This window comes from Taudactylus pleione, unplaced genomic scaffold, assembly GCF_031769625.1.
Source record: "Taudactylus pleione unplaced genomic scaffold, aTauple2 ptg000345l, whole genome shotgun sequence".
Classification (NCBI taxonomy): domain Eukaryota; kingdom Metazoa; phylum Chordata; class Amphibia; order Anura; family Myobatrachidae; genus Taudactylus; species Taudactylus pleione.
In genome coordinates, this window is record NW_028284746.1 from 1993320 (window position 1) to 2019495 (window position 26176).

Consider the following 26176-nt stretch of genomic DNA (forward strand, 5'->3'; position numbering starts at 1 on the left):
GCTCTTGACTCTGTTGCTCCGGCAATAACTACTCACCCTCTCAGATCCACACCACAACCCTGGCATTCCAAATGCACCAGATACCTGCAGAAGTGTTCAAGAATTGCTGAGCGCCAGTGAAGGATATCGCGCTCTATGGCTGACTTCCTCCATTTCAAATTTATTCTCTCATCCTACAGTGCTGCCCTGTCCCTCTCCAAACAATCATATTTCAAGAACCTCATCTACTCCCAGTCCGCAAACCCCCGGTGTCTCTTTGCCACTTTCACCTCCCTCCTCTGCTCTTTTCCTCGCGTCCCCTCCTCGCTCTCTGCCCTTGTCTTTGCCACCTACTTTACATCTAAAATTTACTCCATAGGTGAGGACATCTTATCTCATCAGACCCTCAGCACTCCTGCCCCTCCTTTCTCTGACCACCCCTCCCCTTCTGTCTCACCAACTCTGACATCCTTCTCCCCTGATTCTGGAGAGGAAGTCATGGCCCTCATCCGGTCCTCCCCTCCTTCCACCTTCCCACTTGACCCTATCCCTTCCTGTCTCCTCTGTTACTTGTCTCCCTCTACCTGTTCCCATCTTGCCCACCTCAATCTCTCCCTATCATCTGGCATTGTCCCTTCTGCATTCAAACATGCCCTTGTCTCCCCCATTCTTATAAAACCTACCCTGGATCCTAAAATACTCTCCAACTACCGACCCATCTCTTTCCTCCCTTTTGCTTCCGAACTCCTTGAGCGTATTGTTTACAACCGCCTTACCACCTTTCTTTCTTCCCACTCACTCCTTGACTCATTTAAATCTGGCTTCCTTTCTCTCCTTACTACTGAAACTGCCCTCACAAATGTCAGCAATGACCTCCTTGCTGCCAAATCCAAGGGCCACTACTCTCTGCTCATTCTCTTTGACCTCTCTGCTGCATTTGACACTGTAGACCACCCTATCCTCCTGCAAATCCTTCACACTCTTGGTTTCCGTGGCATTGCCCTCTCCTGGCTGTCCTCCTACCTCTCTGATTGTTCCTTCTTTGTCTCCTCTCAGGACTCCTCTTCCCTCCCCCACTTTCACTAACAGTAGGAGTTCCTCAAGGTTCTGTTCTTGGACCTCTCCTTTTCTCCCTATATACGTCCTCTCTAGGTGAACTCATTAACTCTTTTGACCTCCAATATCATCTCTATGCTGATGATACTGAAATTTACCTTTCCACCCCTGACCTCTCCCCCTTGCTTCTTACCCGTATCTCCAACTGTCTCTCTGCTATCTCTTCATGGATGTCCCAGCGCTTTCTTAAAGTTAACATGTCTAAGACTGAGCTGATCATCTTCCCACCCTCTTCCATTACCTCACTTCCCACAATATCTTTATCTATTGATGGCACAACTATCTCCTCTATCCCCAAAGTGCACTGTCTTGGAGTTATCCTAGACTCCTCCCTCTCCTTTAAACCACACATTCAGCACCTCTCGCAGTCCTGCCGCTTCCACCTAAAAAAATATTTCCAGGATCAGACCCTTCCTCACCCAGGATGCCACTGAAACCCTCATCCACTCACTGTCCATCTCCAGATTGGACTACTGTAACCTTCTCCTAGCTGGCCTCCCAGTCTCCCACCTCTCTCCACTACAATCAGTCCTCCAATGCTGCTGCTCGGCTCATCTTCCTCTCCAGACATTCTACATCTGCTTCCCCTCTCCTTCAAGCCCTACACTGGCTCCCCTTCCCCTTCAGATGCCAATTCAAGGTTCTTACACTCGCCTACAAAGCCTTCACTAAATCCTCCCCACATACATTTCTGACCTTCTCTCCCTTCACACTCCCGCCCGTCCACTTCACTCAACAAATGCATGCTGCCTCTCTTGACAACTGATTACTTCCTCCCACTCCCGCCTCCAAGATTTTGCCCGTTCTGCTCCCTACCTTTGGAACTCTCTCCCTCTTCCTATCAGACTCTCCATCTCACTGCATATCTTCAAATGGGCTCTCAAGACCCACTACTTCATCAAGGCCTTCCAGCTCTCATCCTAACCCACATAATACTCTCTCCTCCCTATCTTCCCCTTCTGTGTCACGCCTGTCTGTCTGCCCCTCCCCTTTAGAATGTAAGCTCTCACGAGCAGGGACCTCTTCCCTCATGTGCTTCTCCTTACACCATCTTCTACTCCTTACTGCTCATAAGGGCACCTAACACGTCTCTGCCAACTCCCTGCTGCTTATTGTGAGTGTTTTAATCACTATTGCAGCAATGTATATAATGTCCTTCACTGTACTGTAAGTTACTTGTTTTTTTTTTTGTTCACTTATTAGTTTTATGTACTATATAAGGCGCTGTGGAACACTTGTGGCACCATATAAATAAAGGATAATAATAATTGCTGAAGAAAAAGCATGTTGAACCTCATTTAAAGTTTGTTGCAGAACATTTGGACAACCCTGTGAAACACTGGGAGAATATAGTCTGGTCGGATGAGACCAAAATTGAACTCTTTGGATGCCATAATACACACCTTGTTTGGAGGAGAAATGGCACTGCACATCACCCCAAAAACACCATATCAACAGTGAAGTTTGGAGGTGGGAACATCATGGTGTGGGGCTGTTTTTCAGCATACAGTACTGGCATACTTCATTTGTTTGAAGGAAGGGTGAATGGAAAAATGTACTAAAGGTGCATACACACTAGACGATATGCTCCCTGAGCGATATCGTCTAGTGTGTCCCCGGCAGGCTGTGCTCAATGTCGTTCATGACATTGAGCACAGCCGCTGAACGATATCATTAACGATATCGTTCAGCGCCGGGCTCTCTCCCCCATTCCCTGACATGCAGCAACCTGACGAGATCGTCAGGTTGGCCTGCATGTCAGCCCGATGAACGATGATGACGAACGACCCGCGGGAACGCGCGTCGTCGTCATCGTTCATCTTTTTGGGTTTAAAAATGGACGATAAAGTGGACAACTGAACGATAACGATATCGTTATCGTTCAGTCGTCCACTTTATCGCCCAGTGTGTACGCACCTTAAGAAATTGTTGATAAAAATCTGTTGCCATCTACCAGGATGCTGAAGATGAAACGAGGGTGGACATTTCAGCAAGACAATGATCCCAAACACACAGCCAGGGACTCTCAATCGGTTTCATAGAAAGAAAATAAAGCTGCTAGAATGGACCAGCCAATCACACCTGACTTGAATCCATTTGAAAATCTATGGAAATAACTAAATATTAGAGTTCATAGACGAGGCCCACGGAACCTTCAAGATTTGAAGACTGTTTGTATGGAAGAATGGGCCAAAATCACTTGTTTGTGTGGATGGGCCAAAATCACACCTGAGCAATGCATACGACTAGTTTCTCCATACATGAGGCGTCTTGAAGCTGTCATTACCAACAAAGGCCCTCATTCAGAGCCGTACGCTCTGAGCAGAGCGCACGCTCTGAATGAGGGCCGCCCTCCATAATTATGGAGCGTCCTCCTGGACGCTCGTATAGCTGTGGGTCACCACCCACAGCCTATACGAGCGTGCAGTTTGATGGCCGCGATGGTCTTGACCATCGCGACCATTGCCAATGCGAGCCGGAGCCTGCGGTTGAGGTTTTCAACCGCAAGGCCCGGAGTGATTTTGGCTCTATCAGAGCCAAAATCACTCCCACTGACATCACAGCCACCGGCATTCACAGGTAGTTTGCTGATGCACCCTGGGTAACTATCGCTGGCCCAGCCAAGTTCATGGGGACACCGTAATGTATTGCAGTCTGCTCACTTTAAAAGTAGATGGCCTACGGTTCAAAGATATTCTAGTCACTAAACTAGCTCCAGTGCCTATGTGTGTGTCTGAAAATTAGATTGTAAGCTTCTCTGGGACAAGTATTAAAATGATTGTGCATTTTATGTTTTAGGAATAAAGTAATTACAAATTTAAATTTACAGTAATCTTTTTAGATTCCACAAGAAGCAAAACTGTTAGGAGAACATACTCAAGGTAAATTGTTAATCCCGACCTAAAGAAAAAAAAGTTCTAAAAACAAAATCCAAGAAACTGGGACACCTGGAAACTCTATATTTAGCCGGAAGGATACCAGACTGTTACTCTCTTAACTTGCAGTCTTAACATGTTATTGGAAGCAAAGTTTATCTAAACATTATTGATTATATCAGTGTCTGTTCTATTTTTCATTTGAGGCACCGCAGTTTACCACGACCAGGCTAACATGAGTGGAACGTTTCATTTGGCCGAGTGTTAACTCCATAGGCCAGGCATTGTAACATTATGGCTTTTCAGTCTGAAAACACCAGGAATAAGGAATATCTTTCGTTCATCTGCCAGCTTGTAACAAATCACAGGTTTCTTAAACAGGAAGCGTAATACATGCCAATCAGATCATGCATTGACCTCTTTAGAGCTTATTCTGCCTTTAGAACAATCATGGCATTGGATTATTCTGTAGTGGCCCATTCATTTTTTCTGTGATGAAGGAGCTCACTTCTCCTTTGGGTATGCTCTCTTCCAAGTGTGTATTTTTCCAAGAACTAAGACGCACTAAATGGTAATGTATGGTCTTTTCAGGTTTTTTTTTCCCCCTCTAAAATACAGTTGTTCCATTTATTGTATAAAATCAACATGTAAATTAGTAAAATAGTACTTGTTTTTAACCTTTAGATCCGCTAAATTGCATACACTCTGGGCCTGGTTCAGACCCCGGTCGCTCTGACAGAGCGCTCGCTCTGAATCAGGGCCGGGTTTTTATTTATTTTTTAGAACGGCCTCCTGGCCACTCGCATAGATGTGGGTGACCACCCACAGCTACAGCGAACGGCCATGATGATGGTCGCGATGGTCAAGACCATCGCGACCATCATGCTTGCGATGAGACCCTTGTGGTAGGGTCTCGTGGCCGCAAGCCCCAGAGAGATTTCGGCTCTAACAGAGCCGGAATGTCTCCACTGACATCACTCGTGATGTCAGTGGGGCCGCCCCCAAACGACAGGCATTCTCATGGGAATGCCTCCGTTTGGGCAGATACCCCCCCGGCCCGCCCACCAAAGGGGGCGAGCTGTCACTCAACATCGACCGCTCGCCCCCTTTGTTGCGAGACCCGGAGCGACAGAGTGCCTGTTGCTAGCCGGGTCGCACATGCGCATGACGGACCCGGCTCCGTTGTGCGCATGCGCTGTGGGCCACCATCGACCCGGTTGCGAGCGCCCAGCGCTTGTGACCGGGTCTGGATCAGGCCCTCTATTCATAGCCTTGCTAAAATGTCACCAAAATGTCCAAATTCTCATAATGTTGACATTGGGGTAAGGCAGAGGAAGGATTTGGCTGCGGCGGGTGGGTTAGAGTAAAACTGCAGAGGGGGGTGGTTGGGGTTAGGTACTAGAGGGAGGGTAAGGGATTAGGTTTAGGGGAGAAATACTCACCCGAATGTCGGAGGATCGGAGGTCTGACCTGGAAGTAACAATCACTTGATCGCCAGAACCCGGAACCCTCGCTGGAGCCGCTGCAACCGTCGGGAGGAGGTGAGTCACCGCTGGACCACCTTGGACAATATGTTGACATTTTATCATGTCGACATTTCATCTACCTGATGAAGGTCGACATTACGTCTGTCTACCTTCTGACATAAATGTGTGTGAAAAGAGATAGTCCTATCCAATGCCTGCAGTGACGACAAACTTTGTTAGTATGTTAGATGCCTTCTTTGTACCACACTCATTGCCTACAGAGTGAAGACTGGAATTCTGCCGGCTGAGCAAATAATCATCAGAGCCAACCTATAAAATCACCAGGCACAAGTAACATCACTTAAGCAGGCGTCATCTGCAAGCCTAAAACCCTTCGTTATGTCCCAATGATGTCTCTAGTTCCTAGTGAATTGATAGGCTGCATTGCCAGAAATATTCAATCTACAAAATGGCTTCCTTCAGGGTGTATAGGTAATAAGTACACATTAAAGTGTAGTATGGGAGGAGAGCAGAAAGTAATTATTGAGCATAGAGCCAGGGGATGACAGATTTCCTTTATGTTGGGCCACTAGTGGAACTGGCTAAGAGAGCAAGATGAACTACATGCAGAAGCAACTCGTATTTATTCCCCCGTGCAAGTAATGGCAGTAAAGAATCTACAACATGAGTGCAGTAGAAGTGCAAATGTTTGGCCAAATCATAGAAGCAGTGCAGCAAGACGCAAAATAAAAACCGGGCTTTACTGTGCCCACTCCAGCAATGACCTGAAGAGGCTCACCAAGTGTCGCCCACCCGAAGACCATGGCCCGAGCCCATGGGAACACAAACTGATGAAAGTTTTACTAGACATAAAGCAGAAGTTCCAACAAGATGTAGGAGATTTTAAGACTAAACTCAGTGCTTTGGCACAAGAACTCATGCACTAAAACTGAAAAACAGTAATGTCACTATCAATCACAACTAGAGATTACCTCTCTGCTAAAGGTAAATGTATGGATATCAAACACAGATCCATACAAAATCGCATCTGTATAAAACATATGCCCAAGGAGGCTAATACACAGGTCCTATAAATTAGCTAATGGTTCTCTTTAGGAAAATCCTCCCAATGCTTTTGACTATCTCTAACCCCTGACATAGCACACAGATCATTCAGACATTAAGCAGTGTCAGGACATATCCCAAGAGACGTCATATTGCACATCCACCTCATACAAGACGAGTGCTTTCCCGGAAGAGCCAATGCCATGTCCCCCACATGCCACCTTCCTAATAGGCAACTTACTTTTTTGCAGTATTGTTGGCATTGCTCACTGGCTATGACAGGTACCTCAGTGCTCTTATCCCATTAGGCTCCCAATTACGCAATTCCTCTAGTCTCTCCACCCTCCTTCCACAGCAGCCACAAATGGTAAAACTGGTGTCACTCATATAAGCACAATGCTCTAACAGCTTCCCAAACGCATACCCAGCATGGCTTGTAAAGTTGTCCCTGCAAATGTAAATAGGATACACAGTGGCACATGTAAATCATTTTTGGAATATCTAATATTCCTACAAGAAACATTCACCATGGGTAACCATTCAAAACAATAAGGTAAGTAATCCCCTCAGGCCTTCGTAGCCTCAGATTTCTCAAAGTACAGAGTTTCCCTACTGATTCACAACTGAATTGCCTTCATGCCCATATAATCTCTGTAGAACCTGAGCGTCTCATTGATCTCCTCATATGCCCAAATCAGTAACAAATTGGAATATATTGAAATTAGCTTTCAGATAGTAATGTCAAAAGGGCACATAACCCACTACAACAGTAGAAAGCTCATACTGCAGGTACACAACCCACTTCAACTGTGGTCCCTTAAGAATTCAACAGACCTAGGGGTAAATTTACAAACTGATGTATTTTCAAAGCCACCGATGGATCTAAAACGGCAACGTAATCATTAAATGCTAAACAAGCCTTTATTACGGTTAGTAAATCCACCCCTTGGATTTCTATCCAGCATCTCTTAATATATATTCCTATATAGACATGTTGCTGCTGGATTCCAGCCTTACAGCACATACTGCAGAATTCCCCCCTACCATCCTCCTACACTGTATTGACTGTTATTGAGCACTTATGACATGCATATAATATGGAGCAAATACATGCAACCTGAAAGATTTATTTTGATAAAATATGGGCTCCATCTACCCATTACATTGTTCATCTGCCATTCCAATAAATCATTGGGCATTTGGAAACAGTAGCAGCATTATGTTGATTCGCCTACTATCCCTTTCGCAGACATATCCTCTTTTTTTGACCCCCAGTTGACAAACGATTCTAAACATCTCTACATAATAGAGCTTAATTTAACTAGGTAACTCCTTATTTCATTTTTAAAGACAATTATGTCCTTAAATTGAGATGATAGGTTGCCCTTTGAGGGTATAGATGAGTTATTGTTTACTATCAAAACCTCTATAACAATCACATGACATACCTTTAGGAAATAAGTGAACCTCACTTTAAATCTAAGCTCCTCACACTTACTCCCCCTTGTCTTTCCCAATGGATTGCCATATGAACCCAAATTACAGCAACACCTAAATGCCCATAACCCTAGAACTGGTCCTCATTTCTCCCCCATCCTAGTCTGATGCCTCAGTATCTTTCTACAATAGAGTCAACTGCAGACGCATTTTGTAATCCAAGCTCCAACTCTGGCAGTACAAATAGACCCCACTAGCTGCAAAATTGCTCCTGCGCCACCGGGCATGGAGAGAATCTCACCTCAGTACTTGCTTCCTTCAGCCAAGCAAGGCTGCCTACTCTACACCCAGCTGAAACACATCCCTATCACCTCTTTGGCCAACTGCAGTGTTCTTCTCTGCCTACTTACACACCCTGCCATTCTTCCCTCTTTACTCATAAAATCACCACCAAATTCATAGGCAAAATCGAAACCAACCTTTCAAGAAACCACCTGCTATCCAGCCTTTCGCTAACCTGTCTTTCTCTTCTATAATCCTTGTGCCATGGCAAGACTGCTCTTCACTGTAGCCTATCCTGCCTCCACCTTATTATACTCCCTATGGATGTTCTACCAGATACTAGGTCCTATTGTCTCGGCATTGCCGTCTCCCTTTAGTTTGTACACTCTCATGAGCAGGGTACTTTTTTACCTTTTTGTATCATGACTGCATCTCTTATCCTTACCCTTGTATGTCCTCTTTCTGTTTGTTTGCAAATGTGTACTTTGTATGATGTCATTCTTACTGCCCACTGCTGCAGAATTGATAATGATGATTTTAAATGCAGCACAGTTGTGTATTTGCAAAAATATATTTAATGAAAAGACTGATAGAGGATTGTATATGGATGGAACACAAAAGTAAGGCAGCAGATAAAGTAACAGCTGTGATTAGGAATTGAACTCGAGTAAGATACAAGACAAGTACAGGTTTCAGTGATAATTTATCGGTAAACTGTCATTATTAGAGAAGGCAGTGAGAAATAACTTTAGTGTGACTAGACTGGGTCAAGAGAACAATGCAACTTATATAACACAAAAAGATTTATCCAGAATGTAGAAAAAAGAACATTAAAATGTAAGAAACAGACCTGACAAATCTTATTCATCTTATTAAGAAATGTAAATATCAAACAAGGCGGAATATAGAGTAGAGGTGTGTTGGGGACACATTAGATTTTCGTAACTCATGTACACAAAAAATATACAGTAGTTATGAGTATAAGTATGATTTATCTGCTTATTTCTGTTTATTTGTGATTTATATGGTGTAGCTAGCATGCGTTTTTATGAAGTATTAAGGTTTTATGCTGCATATTTCTAACTCCCTATCGTTATATATTTTTCAACAAAACATGCTTTTTTTGCTACTAGTAAATAATGTGTGGGTCACTTACATACAGTAGATGCGGATGTATTTTATAAAGCATTAATTATTTTTTTTCTGCTATATATTTGTAACTCCCTATTATAATGTATTTCTAAACAATAAAGGCTTTTTGTTTTTTGCTTCTACTAAATATTATGTGGGTCATTTACTAACCTAAGTGCGGATGTACATTGACCTCTAACAGCTTATCTTTGATCATCTAGTGCAAAAATGTAGGTGTTTGGTTGTGTGCTATGGCTTACAGCACATTTCCACACATGTCAGTAAATTATCTGCACATATTTCACTTCAATGGACCAATATCAATGAATTTGATGACATGGACTGACAGTTGGTGTCATATCTTCTTGCTATTCATAATAGTCGTCTACGCAATGCTGTCTCCCCTTTGTTGTCACGTCACTCTGATCTTATACTGTATGATTTACTTTCCCATGTGTTTCTCACTTGTGTTTAATTTGAAAAGAAAATAAATATATTAAAAAAAAATTCTGTTTATGCTGCAAGAGTTCTTGTTTTATTGTCTTTTTTTTTTTTTTTACTACTATGAACCTTTTTTTAGACGTATAAAAACGTGCTTATGTTTTTTTTAACGCACTAAACTTAAACAGATCTGTTTTAGAAAAATAATGTGGATATTTTTTTCTTTTTTTTTCTTTCTGCTGCCTCAAGAATGTTAAAGTAGAAATACTTTGTTGAATTCCCTCTCCTGGCTCAAGTTACTAGGTGGTCCCAAGTTACCAGAAGTAAAATTTATAAATCTAACCCCTAGTCTAGACATTTTCCAGCACTGACTGCAGTTCAAAAAATATTAATGTCTAGCCTGCAATGTGAAATTCCCCCCAGTGATTTTGTAAATGGCTCGAAAGTTAACCTTTTGCCAACTGCTCCTTCTATATGTGGAGGTTATTAAAAAGAATCCAGGCATTTAGAAGACTGAAACACCTTGGCCTGACCCTTTGTGTCTCCTTCTGTTTATTTAGGCTTGGCCTCAGTGGCTGGAATGTGTGAGCCGGAGCGGAGTTGCAGCATTAATGAAGACATTGGCTTGGGTTCTGCATTTACCATTGCACATGAGATTGGTCACAAGTGAGTTGGAAAGAGAGAGAAAAAAAAAATCTAAATATGCTATTATGCAATCTGTTTTACATTGTTCCAGAGAGTTATTTCCAATTCCAGCTTATTCATTGCCTTGCATTTCATTGTCAGCCTCAGTATCTGTGTAATCACCACTGCAGTTTGTATTCTGGCAGATTTGCTAATTGTGCATTTAAGTCCTTGTTTTTATAATTTTGGCTTATTAAATGGGCAGTATCATGGAAATCCTATATTACTGAGAATATGCTGCAGCCTTCCTGGAGATTCATTTGTACACACACAGGGGTGTATTTTAGTTTTAATATTCACCCGGAATAGAAATACTTTGACGCAATGCTCCTAATATTATATCCTTACTATATACATAGTGTGGTGCAGTTCTGCCGATATGACGTGTTATGAAACCTGGCTCACTCTACAGAAAGTAAAATCCAATTATATTATATAATTACTATTATTATTACTAGTGCAATAGATTTTTGAGTGACCGGGAAATATATCTGAATAGATTTGTGTTATAAATGCAAGGGGAGGAAAGGGGGACAGATTAGGACAATAAAATTATTTTGGGGCACACATAAAGGTGTTTTCTCGTTCACTGTTACTCAACTTGCGCCAAATAGCCCCTCTTGGCGGATCAAGTTCTGGGCCACGCAGAGGGTCTTTTGTGCTAAAAATACGCATCTTAGTTGCATAAATAAAACAAATGGAAGCGACAAAAACTACATTGCTAGCTTGCAATAATCAATTTGATGTGCGACATTTGCATATCTGTGTGCGACTGAGTCTGAATCTGTGTGTGATGTGCTATGATGCAGGTGTCTGCGGCTTTTTCTCACTCCAAAGTTGCGTTGTGCTTCATCTGTAAATTTGTACATCTGTAATACCAATTCCTGTGCAGTTATAGTCGCAGCCCAGCGTCTCTAATGTATGTAGCTCTGGAAAGTGATAAAGTGGAGAGTGATAAACTAACAACCAATCACCTCCCAACTGTCATTTTTCAAACACAGCCTGTAACATGACAGTTAGGAGCTGAGTGGCTGGTCATTTATCACTCTCCACTTTATCACGTTCCAGAGCTTCGTACATCTGTGAGTGGTGTTTCGCTGCAATACGAACAGTGTGCAAAATATTAAGAAAGCGGTACTCCTCTCAGCGCATCTCAGTTGCGTTGAGCATCTTGCACCCTATGGCATATAGACAGGTATATGAGGACACATCTCTAAGTCCCAACATTGCGTTTATGTGTAGTTTAGGTGGGACTAGTGTGGCTTATTGGTTATTTTCATATAGAAACTTCTACATTTCTTTATATGACTACTATAAATTAGTGAGACTTCACACTTGTAATCCAGAGTACTCTGTAAACAGAGGTGATTACATTTATGGCATCAGTCATGAGCTGCCTAATTATTATTTTTCCTTTTTTTAAATGTAGTGTCTGAATTACAAATGTCCAAAGTATTTCCTTTACCTGTCTACTGCCGAGCTGGCCCTACCTGTCTGTGAAAGGCAAACTGTTACTCACAGTTTCCTCCCTTCAATCTTAATTATTAGTGACAAGCTGGTCCATTTAATAAAATAATATTCCTTTTATTTGAATGTTGATGCAGCTGTGGAGATTTGCTTTCCAGCCGCAGGGCTCCATAACATCACCTGCCCCCCCCCCTCCCCCCCCACGGCACACATGACATTCAAGTGTCGAAGTCTGGGATGTGAGGACATCAGTTCCACATGCGCCATTGTACTTGTGTTAAGGTGGAAATGTTGGAATTTCCTGTTCTGGGTCACAGCCCATGGGAGATTTGCATTGTGACACCTCAGTCGTGAAATTCATTACCCTGCTTTAAGGACAGTCACATTCACATACCTCTACATAATAGCTTGATAAAGTTTTCCTGCTTCCTCCACACAGTGGTGTCAGTCATTATGAACATGCAGTCGCAAGAGTGCAGACTATGAATTCACTAGGAACCTTCACACCTGAAACAAATAATAAACCAGCCAAACATAATATAGTTATTGAGGGTGTCCCTGTTTGGAACCCCCCTCTTGTTTTGCCCTCTCCCTCTCGATTGCAGCATAGATGAGGAGAGGCCATAGTAGGGGCAAGTTGTCCAAAGACACTCCCTTTAAGCTCCTGTTCAGCACTGTGTGGAGCATTATAATTGGTAACAGAGCCGTACCTAGACTTTTTGGTGCCCTGTGCCAGAAAGAGCATTGGCGCCTCCCTCATTTTTCATAATGGACATAATGCACCCAAAAAAGGGCCATGGCTTCATGGGGAAGGGCCAGGGAAGAGATAGGAGAGGCCAGGAGATGCTGGGGATGAAATAAGAGGAAGCTACAAGCAAGAATGATAATAAACAGAAATTTGACAGGCCCAAACAGCGCCCCCTGACCTGTGGTGCCCTGTGCGATGGCACCGGCCGCACTACATAGGCTACGGCCCTGATTGGGAAGATATATTGAGCCTTCTAAAGAGTGGAGCAACCAATCAGCTTTTAGCTAGCATTTATCAAGTACATGCTACAAAATGATAGGCAGGTTGCTATGGGCACATTCTCCATGCTTTAGAAGGCTTGACACATGACCCAGTGTATTACCAAATACAAAGCTTCCATAGAAGTATAGCAGTTAAACTTTATATATAAAACCCAGATTTAAAGGGAATATTCTCACTTTCACACACATCCTCCACCTTCCCCCTCCAGGGCTATAATCCTGTCTGTAAACTGTTGGGAGATGGAGTATGTCTACACAGATTATCCTGTCATTGTTGTCATTAGCCTCTGTCTGAAGCTGCGAACTGTTGATCATGATGGAACTATGACCCATGATGGATCATAAGACTGCTCGATGTGCTTACCCCTACCCATTGGGATCCTGGGCATGGGGTACAGTTTTGTTTTAGGATTTTCCTGTTGTAGTAAGTTACATTTCTGTGCTGCCTAGCAATCATTTATTTGCATGGATAGCCATTCTATTGGGGCAGTAGCAGTCACATACAAGACACAAACATGCAATCTCTGATTTTACATTGCACTCAGATGTCATAAGTGATCCACTAACGTGTACCATTGTGTTTATCAGGAAATCTTTTCCACGCTCCAGTGCTAGAGCAGTGTCTGTAGAGCTCACAGTTGATTTGCTTTATGCTCCCATTTCACCCCCTGCAGCTTTCAGTTCATGACCTCTTGTTTAAGAATATATTTTACCCTGAAAAATGCTTCCTTTTCCGTATCTTACACCGGAGGTGTCAGTCACATTTCCACCCTGCTCTCCCTCTTCCAGAGCTTAAATGCCGTTATGCTTAGAGTTGCACTTTGTTTAATGTCGCATTAAAACTTAATGGAAAATCTCTACAGTTAAGTTATACGGTAAAATATTAACAATTCATTTTTGCCACATCAGAAGAATGACAAAAAATACTGTGCAAAGGTTTTAGGCAGGTGTGCAAAGTAAGAATGCTTTCAAAAATAGAAATGTTAATAGTTTATTTTTATCAATTAATAAAATGCAAAGTGAATGAACAGAAGAGCGGTACAATAATGAGTGTCTGCAGGCAACAGCGAAGCATGGTGGAGGTTCCTTGCAAGTTTGATGCTGCATTTCAGCAAATGGAGTTGGGGATTTGGTCAGGTTTAATGGTGTCCTCAATGCTGAGAAATACTTATCCATCATGTAATACCGTCAAGGAGGCGTCTGATTGGTTCCAAATTTATTCTGCAGCAGGACAACGACCCCAAACATACAGCCAATGTCATTAAGAACTATCTTCAGTGTAAAAAAGAAGGAGCCCTGGAAGTGATGATATGGCCCCCACAGAGCCCTGATTTCAACATCATTGAGTCTGTCTGGGATTTCATGGAGAGACAGAAGGATTTGAGCAAGCCTACATCCACAGAAGATCTCTGGTTAGTTCTACATGATGTTTGGAACAACCTCCCTGCCGAGTTCCTTCAAACACTGTGTGCAAGTGTACCTAGAAGAACTGAAAAATTGATGCTGTTTTGAAGGCAAAGGGTGGTCACACCAAATATTGATTTGATTTAGATTTCTCTTCTGTTCATTCACTTTGCATTTTGTTAATTGATAAAAATAAACTATTAACACTTCTATTTTTGAAGTCATTCTTACTTTGCAACATTTTTTCCACACCAGCCTAAAACCTTTGCACAGTACTGTATATTGCTAAACACCATCAGGTGGTGATCCAAACAGATGTGTTCCTTAAGCAACGTGCTGCATAATCGAAATAGTTGATTAAACTACTAAATTATCATCTTCAGCCGCTACCATTTTCAGTACTTGCCACCACACCCCCGCATTAAATGGTATCTTCCGCATTTAAAGTACTATATCTAGACAGATATCTCTACAATCTGGACGATCGTGGACAGTGTCGTCTGGCACACATTGTAACATCAGCCCGGCATCTGAGCTTGCCGCAAAATAACAGTAACATTTTATGTTGGGGCCACAAAAATCTTCAGTGTTCAAAGAACGCAATGTTCCCTTCCTTCTATGGGGTACAGGAGCCGACAGCCCACTCTGGTCCCATTGCTGACTCCATGGCACAAGGCTTTGCGCATTGCCTGAGTTCGTGATTACTGTCTATGGATGCAAGATGACTATGTAATCTGGTCCGACGAGTCGTGATTCCAAGTGTTTCAGGCAGATGCATGATTACGCATGTGGAGAAAACCCCACGAGGCAATGGACCCCGCATCCCAACAAAGGACAGTCCAGGGCGGCCTTTGCTGTTATTGTGTGGGGTATTTTCAGCTGGCAAGCATTAGGACCTTTGTTGTATCTACACAGTGCAGGAGATTCGAACCGCTTGGCCAATTGCTCTTACAAAGCTCTGTGCTCCATGTTGTCAGTGTAGCCAGTAGAGGTTCCAGAAGGTCCAGGTAAGACCTCCTCCCACAACACTGTTGGCTGCTGCTACATTACAATTGGGTTATTAAATATCTGTTCAGTGTATGAAAATCAATTGCCCTAGGCTATGGAACCAGAATTGCCCTTGCACTATGCATTATTCCCTCGTCGAAAACTTGTCATTTTTAAAGCTCTATGTACGCTGGTGGTGCTTTTTTGAATCAGCAGCTGCAGACGCAGTTATTTTATATTCAGATACTGAAGTCTGCATTATGTTATTTGGTCTGGTCTTCATACTGCTGTTGAACGTTAGATTGATTAATGAAACCGTTGAAACGTATGTCTGGAGAGCAAGGAAATTCCTGGGGGAAGAGCAGGCTGTGACATGTGAGTCTTTTTACACTCACATTAAAGGGTCTGTGATATTGTTCTCCTGAAACATCTGACACAATTGCAGCACCATCGTCAAAGCTGCATTGAAAAAAAGAGCTGTAAAGGGCAGCAGACCTGTTTTATAGTAAAGAAGAAAAGGTACATTACGAAATGAGGTTTCAGCGTTTTGCAGGGAACGTTTGACACTGAAGAGAGTACCACACAGGAAGCTGTCAAGGAATCACTAAATGGGATCAGATGGCAAAGGAAGACAGCACACAGGAATTAGAAAGTAGTTAGCTCAGAGTTGGGAGGTGTTAATGTAAGAGGGTCCACCGGGTGTCCAGTGAAAACTGGAGCATGATGCAAACACAGTGGGTGTGATATTATATTTGGCAGCTTTAAATATATTTATAATATAGGTTACAATTAGTATACATTGTAAATGTCCCTCACATAAAACAAATAACCCCCCCCCCCCTGAAAATGTATAATTTGCAACAAGTTAAATTAATTTACGTCAGGTTGGAACATTACACTACATTGCACTGATTATTACTTGATTATTACCAGTGGAATCTTTACGGTATGTCCATTAACTTTCTCTGAGAGTTTGTTTTGCTGAGTTAAATGTGCAAATATTTCTCTGGCAACTGAACATTCAGCACAAATTTGACATCTTTTGCTGTTTGTTGTGTTTATTTTACTTGGGGAAATGTGCGTATGGTTGTAAACAGGTAATGAATCTAATAACACATTTCCTGGTTGTAGCCATAATGGACTGGTATTTATAGATTTAAATATGGCGTGTAGAGCCCTGTGTGAAGCTTTTACACCAAGGGATTTGTGATAATAGTCAAAATAAATGTTCAGAACTGTTATGTCATAGGATCTGCTGCTTACTGTAGTGTGGACGTTTTACATACACATAAGTGAGGCAGTGATTTTGTTAAGTGGGCCTTTCAAATTCACTAGGTTGTATTGGGGTCACTGAGGTACAGAAAGTAACCTAGTGAATTGATAGGCCGCATTCTCACAAAATGGCTGGAGTTTAAACATTTGAAGTCCACATGGGTTCCCCTTACCATTTCCTCGTAACATTTAGGAAGAGCATAAATCCAGAAGAAATCTTATTTTAAGGGTATGATGTTGGTGGGCGTGGGGGGACAATTTTCTCTTTGACAAATTTAAGGTGAGTATCCACTTCGCGATTAAAAAGGCCGATTGAACGATAACAACATCGTTATCATTCAATCGTATGTTAATTGCTCGCAAATCGGCCATGCATATGTCGAACACGATCAGCGATGCAAGCGCCCGCTGGTCGTTTTTTACATCTATCATCGCCCGAACATGCTGGTCTACCTGACGACGGCGTCAGGTTGCACATGTTCGGGGATGATTGATGAGCCTACACTGGACGACTGAACGCTCAGTGTAAGCACACCACAGACTGTGAAACGACTGCATGATTACAATGTCGTAATCGTGCCCTCGTTTCCATGCCTGTAAGTGGATACGCACCTTAATGACTTTTCTCTCACACATAGACAAACATTGATAGGTTTAACTGACCATGGACATGATAGGTTTAACTGACCATGGACAGGATGCAAGACGAATCACATTTTGAATCTTGAAGAAAATCACACAGGACAGCTGTCCTGGTAAGAGCTGTCCTTTGCAGTAGAAAGATTTCCAGGTTTAGGATCCGGGAGTCCTTCTGCACATGCGCCGAGTAACGCACAGGCCCGCGTGGAGTGCTGAGAGGGATTCGATTGGATCCCTTCCAGAGCACAATAATCTCTGCAAATAACATTTCCATTCCCCTCTCCCAAAGCTATACTAAGGCAGCATCCTTTATTTATAACTAGTAAAATATCAGCTGAATATTACAGTCCTGATTCAGAGGTGGACGTAGTGTCGATGGGGCACCCAGTTGGCCGATGTTGTAAGACTGTGCTTGCCTCAGAGTCACACTGCGCAGGCATCCTGATGGTTACAGCAGGGAGCGCAGAACGATTTTGGAAGCAAGAGCTGCGCATTTCAGTGGGCATTCCTGGGAGGTAACATGGGGGTGGCTAGTCAGATGCCGGCGCGTTGCTATTGGCGACTGCTTCTAAAGACCCAGTAACACTGACGCAGGACGCCGTGTTCAGAGGGAGATATTGCAGCTGCCATAAGACTGGTGCAAGTTTCGATGGTTCAACTAAAGTCACACCGCGACGGATTAAGGGCCTGATTCAGACCCACTCGCGAACGGCTGTCCGCTCGCAAGTGGGTCGATGTTCTGGACTGAGCATGCGCACGACGGAGGGAGCTCCGTCGTGCGCATGCGCCAGACGCGACGAGCGAAGGACTTTCCTTCGCTCGTTGTGTCTGATCAAAGGGGGCGTGCTGTCGATGTTGATTGACAGCACGCCCCCTTTGGTAGGCGTGCCGGGGGCGTGCCTCCCTGACGGGGGCGTTCAAACGGGAACGCCTCCCGTCAGAAGCCGGCCCACTGACATCACTAGTGATGTCAGTGGGAGTGATTTTGGCTCTGATAGAGCCAAAATCACTCCGGAGCTTGCGGTTGAAAACCTCAACCGCAGGCTCCGGCTCGCAGATTCGATGGTCGCGATGGTCACGACCATCGCGGCCATCAAAATGCACGCTCGTATAGCCTGTGGGTGGTGACCCACAGCTATACGAGCGTCCAGGAGGACGCTCCATTTTCATGGAGGCCGGCCCTCATTCAGAGCGTGCGCTCTGCTCAGAGCGTACGGCTCTGAATGAGGGCCTAACTCCGCTGCAAGTGGCCATCTCGGTATGCTCAGAATTGGCTGGGTCGTTAGCAGCTGTGTCTACGTCCATCTCATAATCAACCTCTATGTCCTCCCTTGCTCCAACCTCTGAAAAAAACAAACAAAAGTTAATAACTAACACTTTGGATCCTTTAACGTCCTTTTACATACTGTATGTGTTTTCGGGTCTGTATTTATTTTATCTAGCGTGTGCGCATGGGCGCAGAGATGGGGGAGTTGAGTTAAATTTCCCAGGCCAGAGCCTCTATAGGGCCCGGGGAGGGCAGGGGTGGGCTAGCCACGCCCCCATCAATACTGAGACTTCGTCCCCCAACGAGTACCATAGTTATATACACCAGGAGAAGGTATAGTCATGCCCCAACCAGATATCCTGTCAGTCCTGCTGTTTGCAAGTCCCTATTTTAGGCATGCTCTGTTTTCCCCTATGTCCGGTAACTGCGTAGCACTTCAGTGCCTTACAAATCAACAAAGTTTATTTATAATGTGCCACAAGTCCCGCAGCCCCAGAGAGATAAGGAAACAACCAGAATAAAACAAGTAAAGCAAAAGATGCAAGTTATGTCAGGACAGTTGGGCATCAAGACATGGCATGTGTAAATTCTCAGGGCAAGTATCATACTATTCAGATTATGTTCAAAGACAGTGGCTAAACGTGAGTGGTCAGGCATGAGACATGAGGTTCAGAGGGCCCTGCTCGTGAAAGTTTACACTCTTAGATCTTGTCTAAATCAAAAATACTTACAATAATAGCTAGGTATTACACACATTACTGTATGTGCAACACTGACTGAAGAAAGGTGGAGCAGGTACAGTACTTGCAGGCAAATAAATGCATGAATGCAAATAAAAAAAAAAAAAATGTATGTGCACTTCTGATGCACTGGGTAAGACTCCATTTACTTAACTCAATAAAGTTCTCAGTGTTTGAAAAACAAATGTCCCTGCTCATGCACACAAGTGGCTAACATCCGGGCCGGGATGTAGTTAATATACCTACACCTAGCATCCCGGCTGACTAAATCCCGTGCCAGAATGCCAGTACCCGGCCAGAAGACAGGCGCCGGAATACTGACAGTAGACAAAATGCCGATGCTTGAATCCCGACAGCCGGGACGCCAAACGTAAGTTTAGCAGGTTAGGACTTAGCCACGGGGGGGAGGGTTAGGTTTAGCCGTCATGGGGATGGGGAGATGGAGGTTAGGCTAGGGGAGGGGGAGGTTAGGGTTAAGTACCCCCGAGGTTGGGTTAGGGTTAGGCACCACTGGGGTGGGGGTGGGGGGGGGGGTGGTTAGGTTTAGGCACTAAGGAGGGCGGGTTAGGTTTAGGCACCAAGGGGGGAGGGTTGTTATTTTAGTGTTAGGATGTAGGAACAGAGGGTTAGGGGGAGAAGGGGGGAGGGTAGGTACAGTATACTTACTGGACTCTTGTTGGGACCCTGTGCATTGGGATGCCACTGTCGGTATATTGACAGCAGGCATCCCGACTGCCGGGATTTCTAACCCATTCCATGAGGCCCAAGTTGTGGGTTGTTGAGTGCCCCCGACACAGGGTCAGCAAATGAGGAGTGAAGCCATATTCGGAGCTTCACAGCACATATTCAAAAGAGGAGGGGTTGCATGGAGCTTTCCTGCCCCATCTACCGCACTTACTGTGTTTCGCCTGCCCTGGCTTACAAAGCCACATTCATGTAGAACTATACCATTGAAGCACAAAGCTTTATGAAATAGTTAATACTCTTCTAGTGGGTCTAGATAATACCGTTCAAAGGTCCATTACAAATGGGGATTCTACATTTATAAATAACTCTGAAGACAAAACTTTGCTGAGCGCTCGCAACCAGGTCACTGGTGGCCCAGAGCGCTTGCGCACGACGGAACCGGCTCCGTCATGCGCATGCGCGAGACCCGGATAGCGACGGGCTATCCGTCGCTCCGGGTCTCGCACCAGAGGGGGCGTGCTGTCGATGTTGAGTGACAGCACGCCCCCTTTGGTGGGCGGGCTGGGGGGGTGGTAACCCACAGCAATGCGAGCGGCCAGGAGGCCGCTCCATAAAAAAAAAAAAAGACTCCCTGATTCAGAGCAAGCGCTCTGTCAGAGCATCCGGCTCTGAATCAGGGCCTTGAAAAAAAAAAGTCTTAAAAGTGTGTTTCCAAAGTATCATACACGTAATGAGTCTGCCCATAGCACGTCATTATAATGTGCCGAGCATTAACACTGTAGTATATACAATTAGTAGTATTGTTGAATGTAAATAATTTGCTTACATTCTTGTTAGGACTATTCGCATTAATCTGCGTCTATAAAGCTTAGTTATGATCCCAGCGCTTGGGATGCTGGCGCTCAGGATGCCGCCGCTGAAATCCTGACACCAGTCAGAATCCGCTGACATCCTGATTCTGAGCGCCTGCATCCCGTAGCCAAACCCATCAGTGCCCGAGCATTGGAGCCCTAATTCACATCACATTGTTACATTGTAGAATACTAATGCTGGTGGGCCCTGCGCACTGGAACGGACTAAAGTGTTCGGGTTGTGCTGCAGATAATAGGTCGCCCTAACCTTAAGTATATGAAATAGAATGGTAACACTGCGCTCTATCCCTTCAGTATGATCACCAAATAATAAATGAATACATGTGAAATTATATAAACACACTTTTAATTCTAAAAATGTGAGTGAAGTAAGTATAATGGATCAGGGTATACACATTAACAGCAAACTTGTGTTCTCATGTAAACATGTCTACACAGTTAGGTGTGATGGTAATTCTATAGAAAAGTCTTAAGGTCCCCATACATGGTGAGATTCAAAGTTGGTAGGATCAGTTGTACGATTTCCCTTGAAATTCTTCCCTTGAAATTATTCATCAGATGTTGTAAATGGTGTACGATTGATCATTAAGATAATAGGATAAGATGCATAGAAGTGTATCACATCGTACACGATCATTTGAGATCTCTCTGCTAAACCATCTGATCTGCGATCCAACTAGACGGCGGCGAGGATGCGCATCGGGGTCGCAGGAGACTCCAAATACAACTATTTTCAAACGATAGGTCTGTCCAACCTGTAGAAACTGCCAAAATAGTGTTAAAAATCGTCCCGTGTATGGCCAACATTAGTGTACACTACTACACAATGCGATATGAGATAACATTGGTCAGTGGTAGGTAAAGTTCTGCTTAATAAAAGTCACTCTGTCTAACACCTGTGTGTTCAAATCTGTTCGTGTGAGGTACAGTACATTCACTTGCTTAGTTGAGCGGCATCCTGCTTTCCTTGGCGTTGTGGTGCACCTCTTCTTTCTTTGATGTTGGTTCTGGTGGGGGCCCGGTGGTTACAGCCTGTTCTTATGGTACACCTAACTCGTGTGGCTACCTCTACCACTATGGTGCTCCCTGCAAATCACCTTGTTAAGGTTCACCTTGGGGCATCTAGCTGTGGAAGTGCCTGGCTCTGGATGTCGTGACCTCCCTCCGGTCCCTGTTAGGGGCCCGTGGTTGGTCTCCCCCTCCGGCCTGAGCGGTGCGCCCGCCGTCTGTTCCTGATCGCTTCCGGGTCCCGGTCACGTGACCGTGAGTCCTGTCTCGCGAGTCCTAGCTTCCTCGATGTTGTGCTGCCCGCAGCTGATGGTTCTTAGTAGATATGAGATGGCGTTGCTCTAAGTCTAAATACTTTTTTTTTTATAGAATTACCATCACAACTAACTGTGTAGACATGTTTACATGAGAACACAAGTTTGCTGTTAATGTATATACCCTGATCCATTATACTCACTTCACCCACATTTTTGGAATTAAAAGTGTGTTTATATAATTTCACATCCTGTATTCATTTATTATTTAGTGATCACACAGAAGGGGTAGAGCGCAGTGTTTCCTTTCTATTTCATTGTTACATGTTAGCTAAAATATTGCAGCATTGTTCCATTTTCTAGTTCTAGCAAGTTGTCTATTAGATGAGTAGTATATTTTCTCGAAAGCCTCCATTCACGCTCCTGCCGGTCGCAGTCACGATGGCTATTTCTTACCCTCCCGAGAATATACAATTACCGCATAAAAACATCCGACCACCTCCAAGCATGTGCAGCTTGTATCCTCACCTTACAAAGAGGCAGCCATTCATTTTCTAACTTGTGCGAATAATTACCACTTGCCTGTCTATCTACTTACGCGGTGGATTTGATTATTATGTCTCGTGTCTGTTTCTGTTATAAAAACATTCTCGTTCTGTAAATGTGAACAGAATGCTTCTTTGGGGTTTCAGACATTATGATTTATTGCCTAAGTAGGCTGAAATGTCATAAATGTGAAGCCTAGAAAAACTGTTTTTGTTTCTGTGATGTGGTTCAGTTTGTATTAAATGAGAATCGTGTCTTTAGCGTTGCAAGGAAAATATACTATAAAAGGTAGAATATTCAGGCTGCTAAATGAATGCTTCATACACTCAAAGGTTCTATAAATACTCTGTCCACTAACGTGTTCTATCTTGGGGAGATGGGTCAATATGGAAACCACCTTTACTGTAATTCTGGTCTTCCTGCTTCTCAATATTGAATCCATTCATATATTAATATTCTACCACAGTAAGTTACCAGTGGATTTTTTTTTTTTGTGGGTGGACAAACATTGAATTTTTTCTTTTCCTCTAAAACTGTACACCATTGACATTTTCATCCTTCGCTGTCAATGATTGGCCTTAACTGGGAACTCCGCCTTCAGAGAATTCCGTTGTCCAGGCACAATTATTCATCCCCGTGGCCCTTAGATATGACAATGGATCTGCTCTGTTGATGCAATCAAATCCATTACACATTAGTTTCTTATATCCAAGGTAGAAGAAAACAAAATCTGTCTGGAACACAGAATTCACTCAAAGGGGGATTTTTCCCTTAACCACTTAGAAATTGATGTTTTTTTTAAATGATTGAATTAGGTCAAGAACATCTATTTAAAACGTATCCAACATGATTTTCTAAAATAAAAATATATAGAAATAATTTTTGAAACCCATAGAATTAATATCGATGGTTTTCTTTTAAAGTATATACTGACGATATATCGGAATATATCGTCTGTATATACTTGCTCCTCTCTGCAGCCGACGGGTGGAGGTCCTGCCGTGACTGCTTATCGGAATATCGATCATCGCGGCTTTACATTTCCCCGGGTTGCTGCTCTTCTTTGCAGCCACCGGGAATACACGGGGGGCTGAGGGCTGTTCATTTACATTTTCCCAACGCCTGCTCCTCTCTGCAGCCGCCAGGTGGAGGTCCTGCCGTGCTGCTTGATCAGCAGTGATCGACAGCACAGCAGACACTAAGGGCAAAATGTACTAAGCGGCGGATTCTAAACTCCAGCGGTTTGGTGGCGGTTTGATGGCGGATTCTATTCTGTTCTAAATCTCGGGGTTTGGCAGCAGTTTCTAAATGACAGCCCTGTTCTATTCTATCCTGAAATGTGGTTTGACGGCGGTTTTGCGGCGGTTTTAAAGTGGTTTTGCCCTTAGTAAAGCTGCAGATAGCAAAACCGCTGCCAAACCGCCGGGGTTAAGAACCTGCCGCTTAGTAAATTTTGGCCTAAGGGTGGGTGCAGGGATGCTTTTTGGCCCTTTGCCATTTCCTGCTGCTAGAAGATTATCTTCCAGTAGGCACCCAGGGGCATTCTGTCTGGTCACATTGTTTGCGACCATGTCAGGTAACGCACAGCCTGGGGTGGTTGCAAACAATGCGACCATGCCAGGCAAGTGGTTAATAGGTTTCACCTTTTCCAATTTAGGTAATAAAGGGCATTTAGGTGGAATAGCATTGTATGATGCATTTTATCTTGTAGGTACTATTTTGGTCAAATTATACTTTTATTAGCATTATATCCTAATATTATTTGAGGAATGAAAATAAAATCCATATTTATATGTTCTCGGAGGAGAAATAAATATTTAGGTGGACGTGCGTCTCGATTTATGTTTGTCCTTAGATTTCCAGCAGAGGGCCTGATTCAGCTTGAATCGTAGCTGCTTATACGAACGCAATTGGCTTATTGTTACGTTCTGTGCATACATATGCATCGTAATGTGTGAGCCACCCTCTGCGATTGGGACTGGGATCGCAGAAGCAACGCAGACCCATCGCAGAGTGATTGACAGGAAGTGCTGTTTGTGGGTGGTGACGGGGGTGTGATCAGCTGAACGCAGGTGTGCCAGTGCGTTCGCACGCCGTTTCAGGGGCATACATAAATTATCCACTGGGAAGTCCTACGTAGTGTGAGGTCTCATAGTGTGCGTGGCTGTTAGAAATTCCTGGGTCCGATGGTACCTGGTTGTACCAATGGTTTCGCTATTCTAAGTATTACGGATGTGCGTATCATAAAGTGGCGTCCTTATGTGGTGCTGAGATTGCATTGCAATCGCAGCGGTTTGGCTTGCTATCGCAGTTGAACTGTGTGCGTACGCAGTATTGCGATCCGTAGTGAATCAGGCCCAGAACTCATAGGTTTGCCAAGCTGGGAAGCAGAAGGCTCCATAGAGCAAAGGTAGCAGTTGCTGGTACAGATGTGTCCTCATACACTGAGCGTCTTTATGCCATACAGCATGGGACGTGTAACATACCATATTTTGATTTACATTTTGTGCATTAGTCACACGTGAAAAGCCACCTACAGTGTACTATAGAGGTCAGGCTGCGCACAGGAATTGGCATTGCACTCGTACAAAGTTGCAGATGAAACACATCGGAACTTGGAATGAGGAAAAGCCGCGGCTGCTCACATAGGAGCCATTTTTACACATTTTTACACAGATTCAGGGGTATACTTACTAAAATGCGGGTTTTTAGAAATGGAAATGTTACCCATAGCAACCAATCAGATTCTACTTAGCATTTATCTAGCACCTTCTAGAAGCTCATAGCTAGAATATGATTGGTTGCTATGGGCAACATCTCCACTTCTAAAAACCCGCACTTTAGTAAATATACCCCTCAGACTCAGTCGCACACAGATCTACAAATATGACAAGCCCCAGTGGTCAGTGTACCCTAGCAATGCAGTTTGTTGTAATGGGATGTATTCAGTATCCCGACAGTAAGGATGCCGACAGTCCCAATACCGACAGAGGCATCCCGACTGTAAGAATCCCGACAGATTGCAAAGATAAGTATTAGGGTCAGGGGGAGACTAAAGCTGGGTACACACTAGACGATTTTTTGTCTTTTTCCGACGGATGGGAACGACAATTCATTCAAATCGGCCAAGTGTGTACGCACTATGCGCGCTCCCACTGGGTCTTCAGATCTGCCGTACATGCTGCTCAATCTGAGGATATCATCAATGATTTTCCGCAAATCATGCAGTGTGTACGCACTACCGGACGACCAGGCAATATGTTAACATTATATAGTTAACGATGAAACAACTGAGCGACACACGATATATCGTTCGGTCATTTGGAAGATTGCACAGTGTGTATGCACTATATCGTTTGTCTGGGAGTTCAAGGGAAATTGGGATGACAAACACAACGTTTGCACATCGTCTAATGTGTACCCAGCTTCAGGGTTAGGGTTAGGCAGCGGGACGGGAGGGTTAGGGTTAGTCTGTGGGACGGGAGGGTTAGTCTGCGGGACAGGCGGGTTAGGGTTAGCCTACAGGA

At 43.9% G+C, this 26176-nt stretch overlaps 1 protein-coding gene across 2 annotated transcripts in view; it reads left to right on the plus strand.

Moving 5' to 3' along the window:
* ADAMTS6 (ADAM metallopeptidase with thrombospondin type 1 motif 6) overlaps positions 1-26176 on the plus strand; it is a 309424-nt gene that overhangs the window by 120240 nt on the left and 163008 nt on the right. For both annotated transcript variants that reach the window (XM_088444033.1, XM_088444034.1), the window contains exon 8: positions 10354-10459. In XM_088444033.1, the coding sequence (XP_088300159.1) occupies positions 10354-10459 (106 nt within the window). The remainder of the gene's footprint in view (positions 1-10353; positions 10460-26176) is intronic.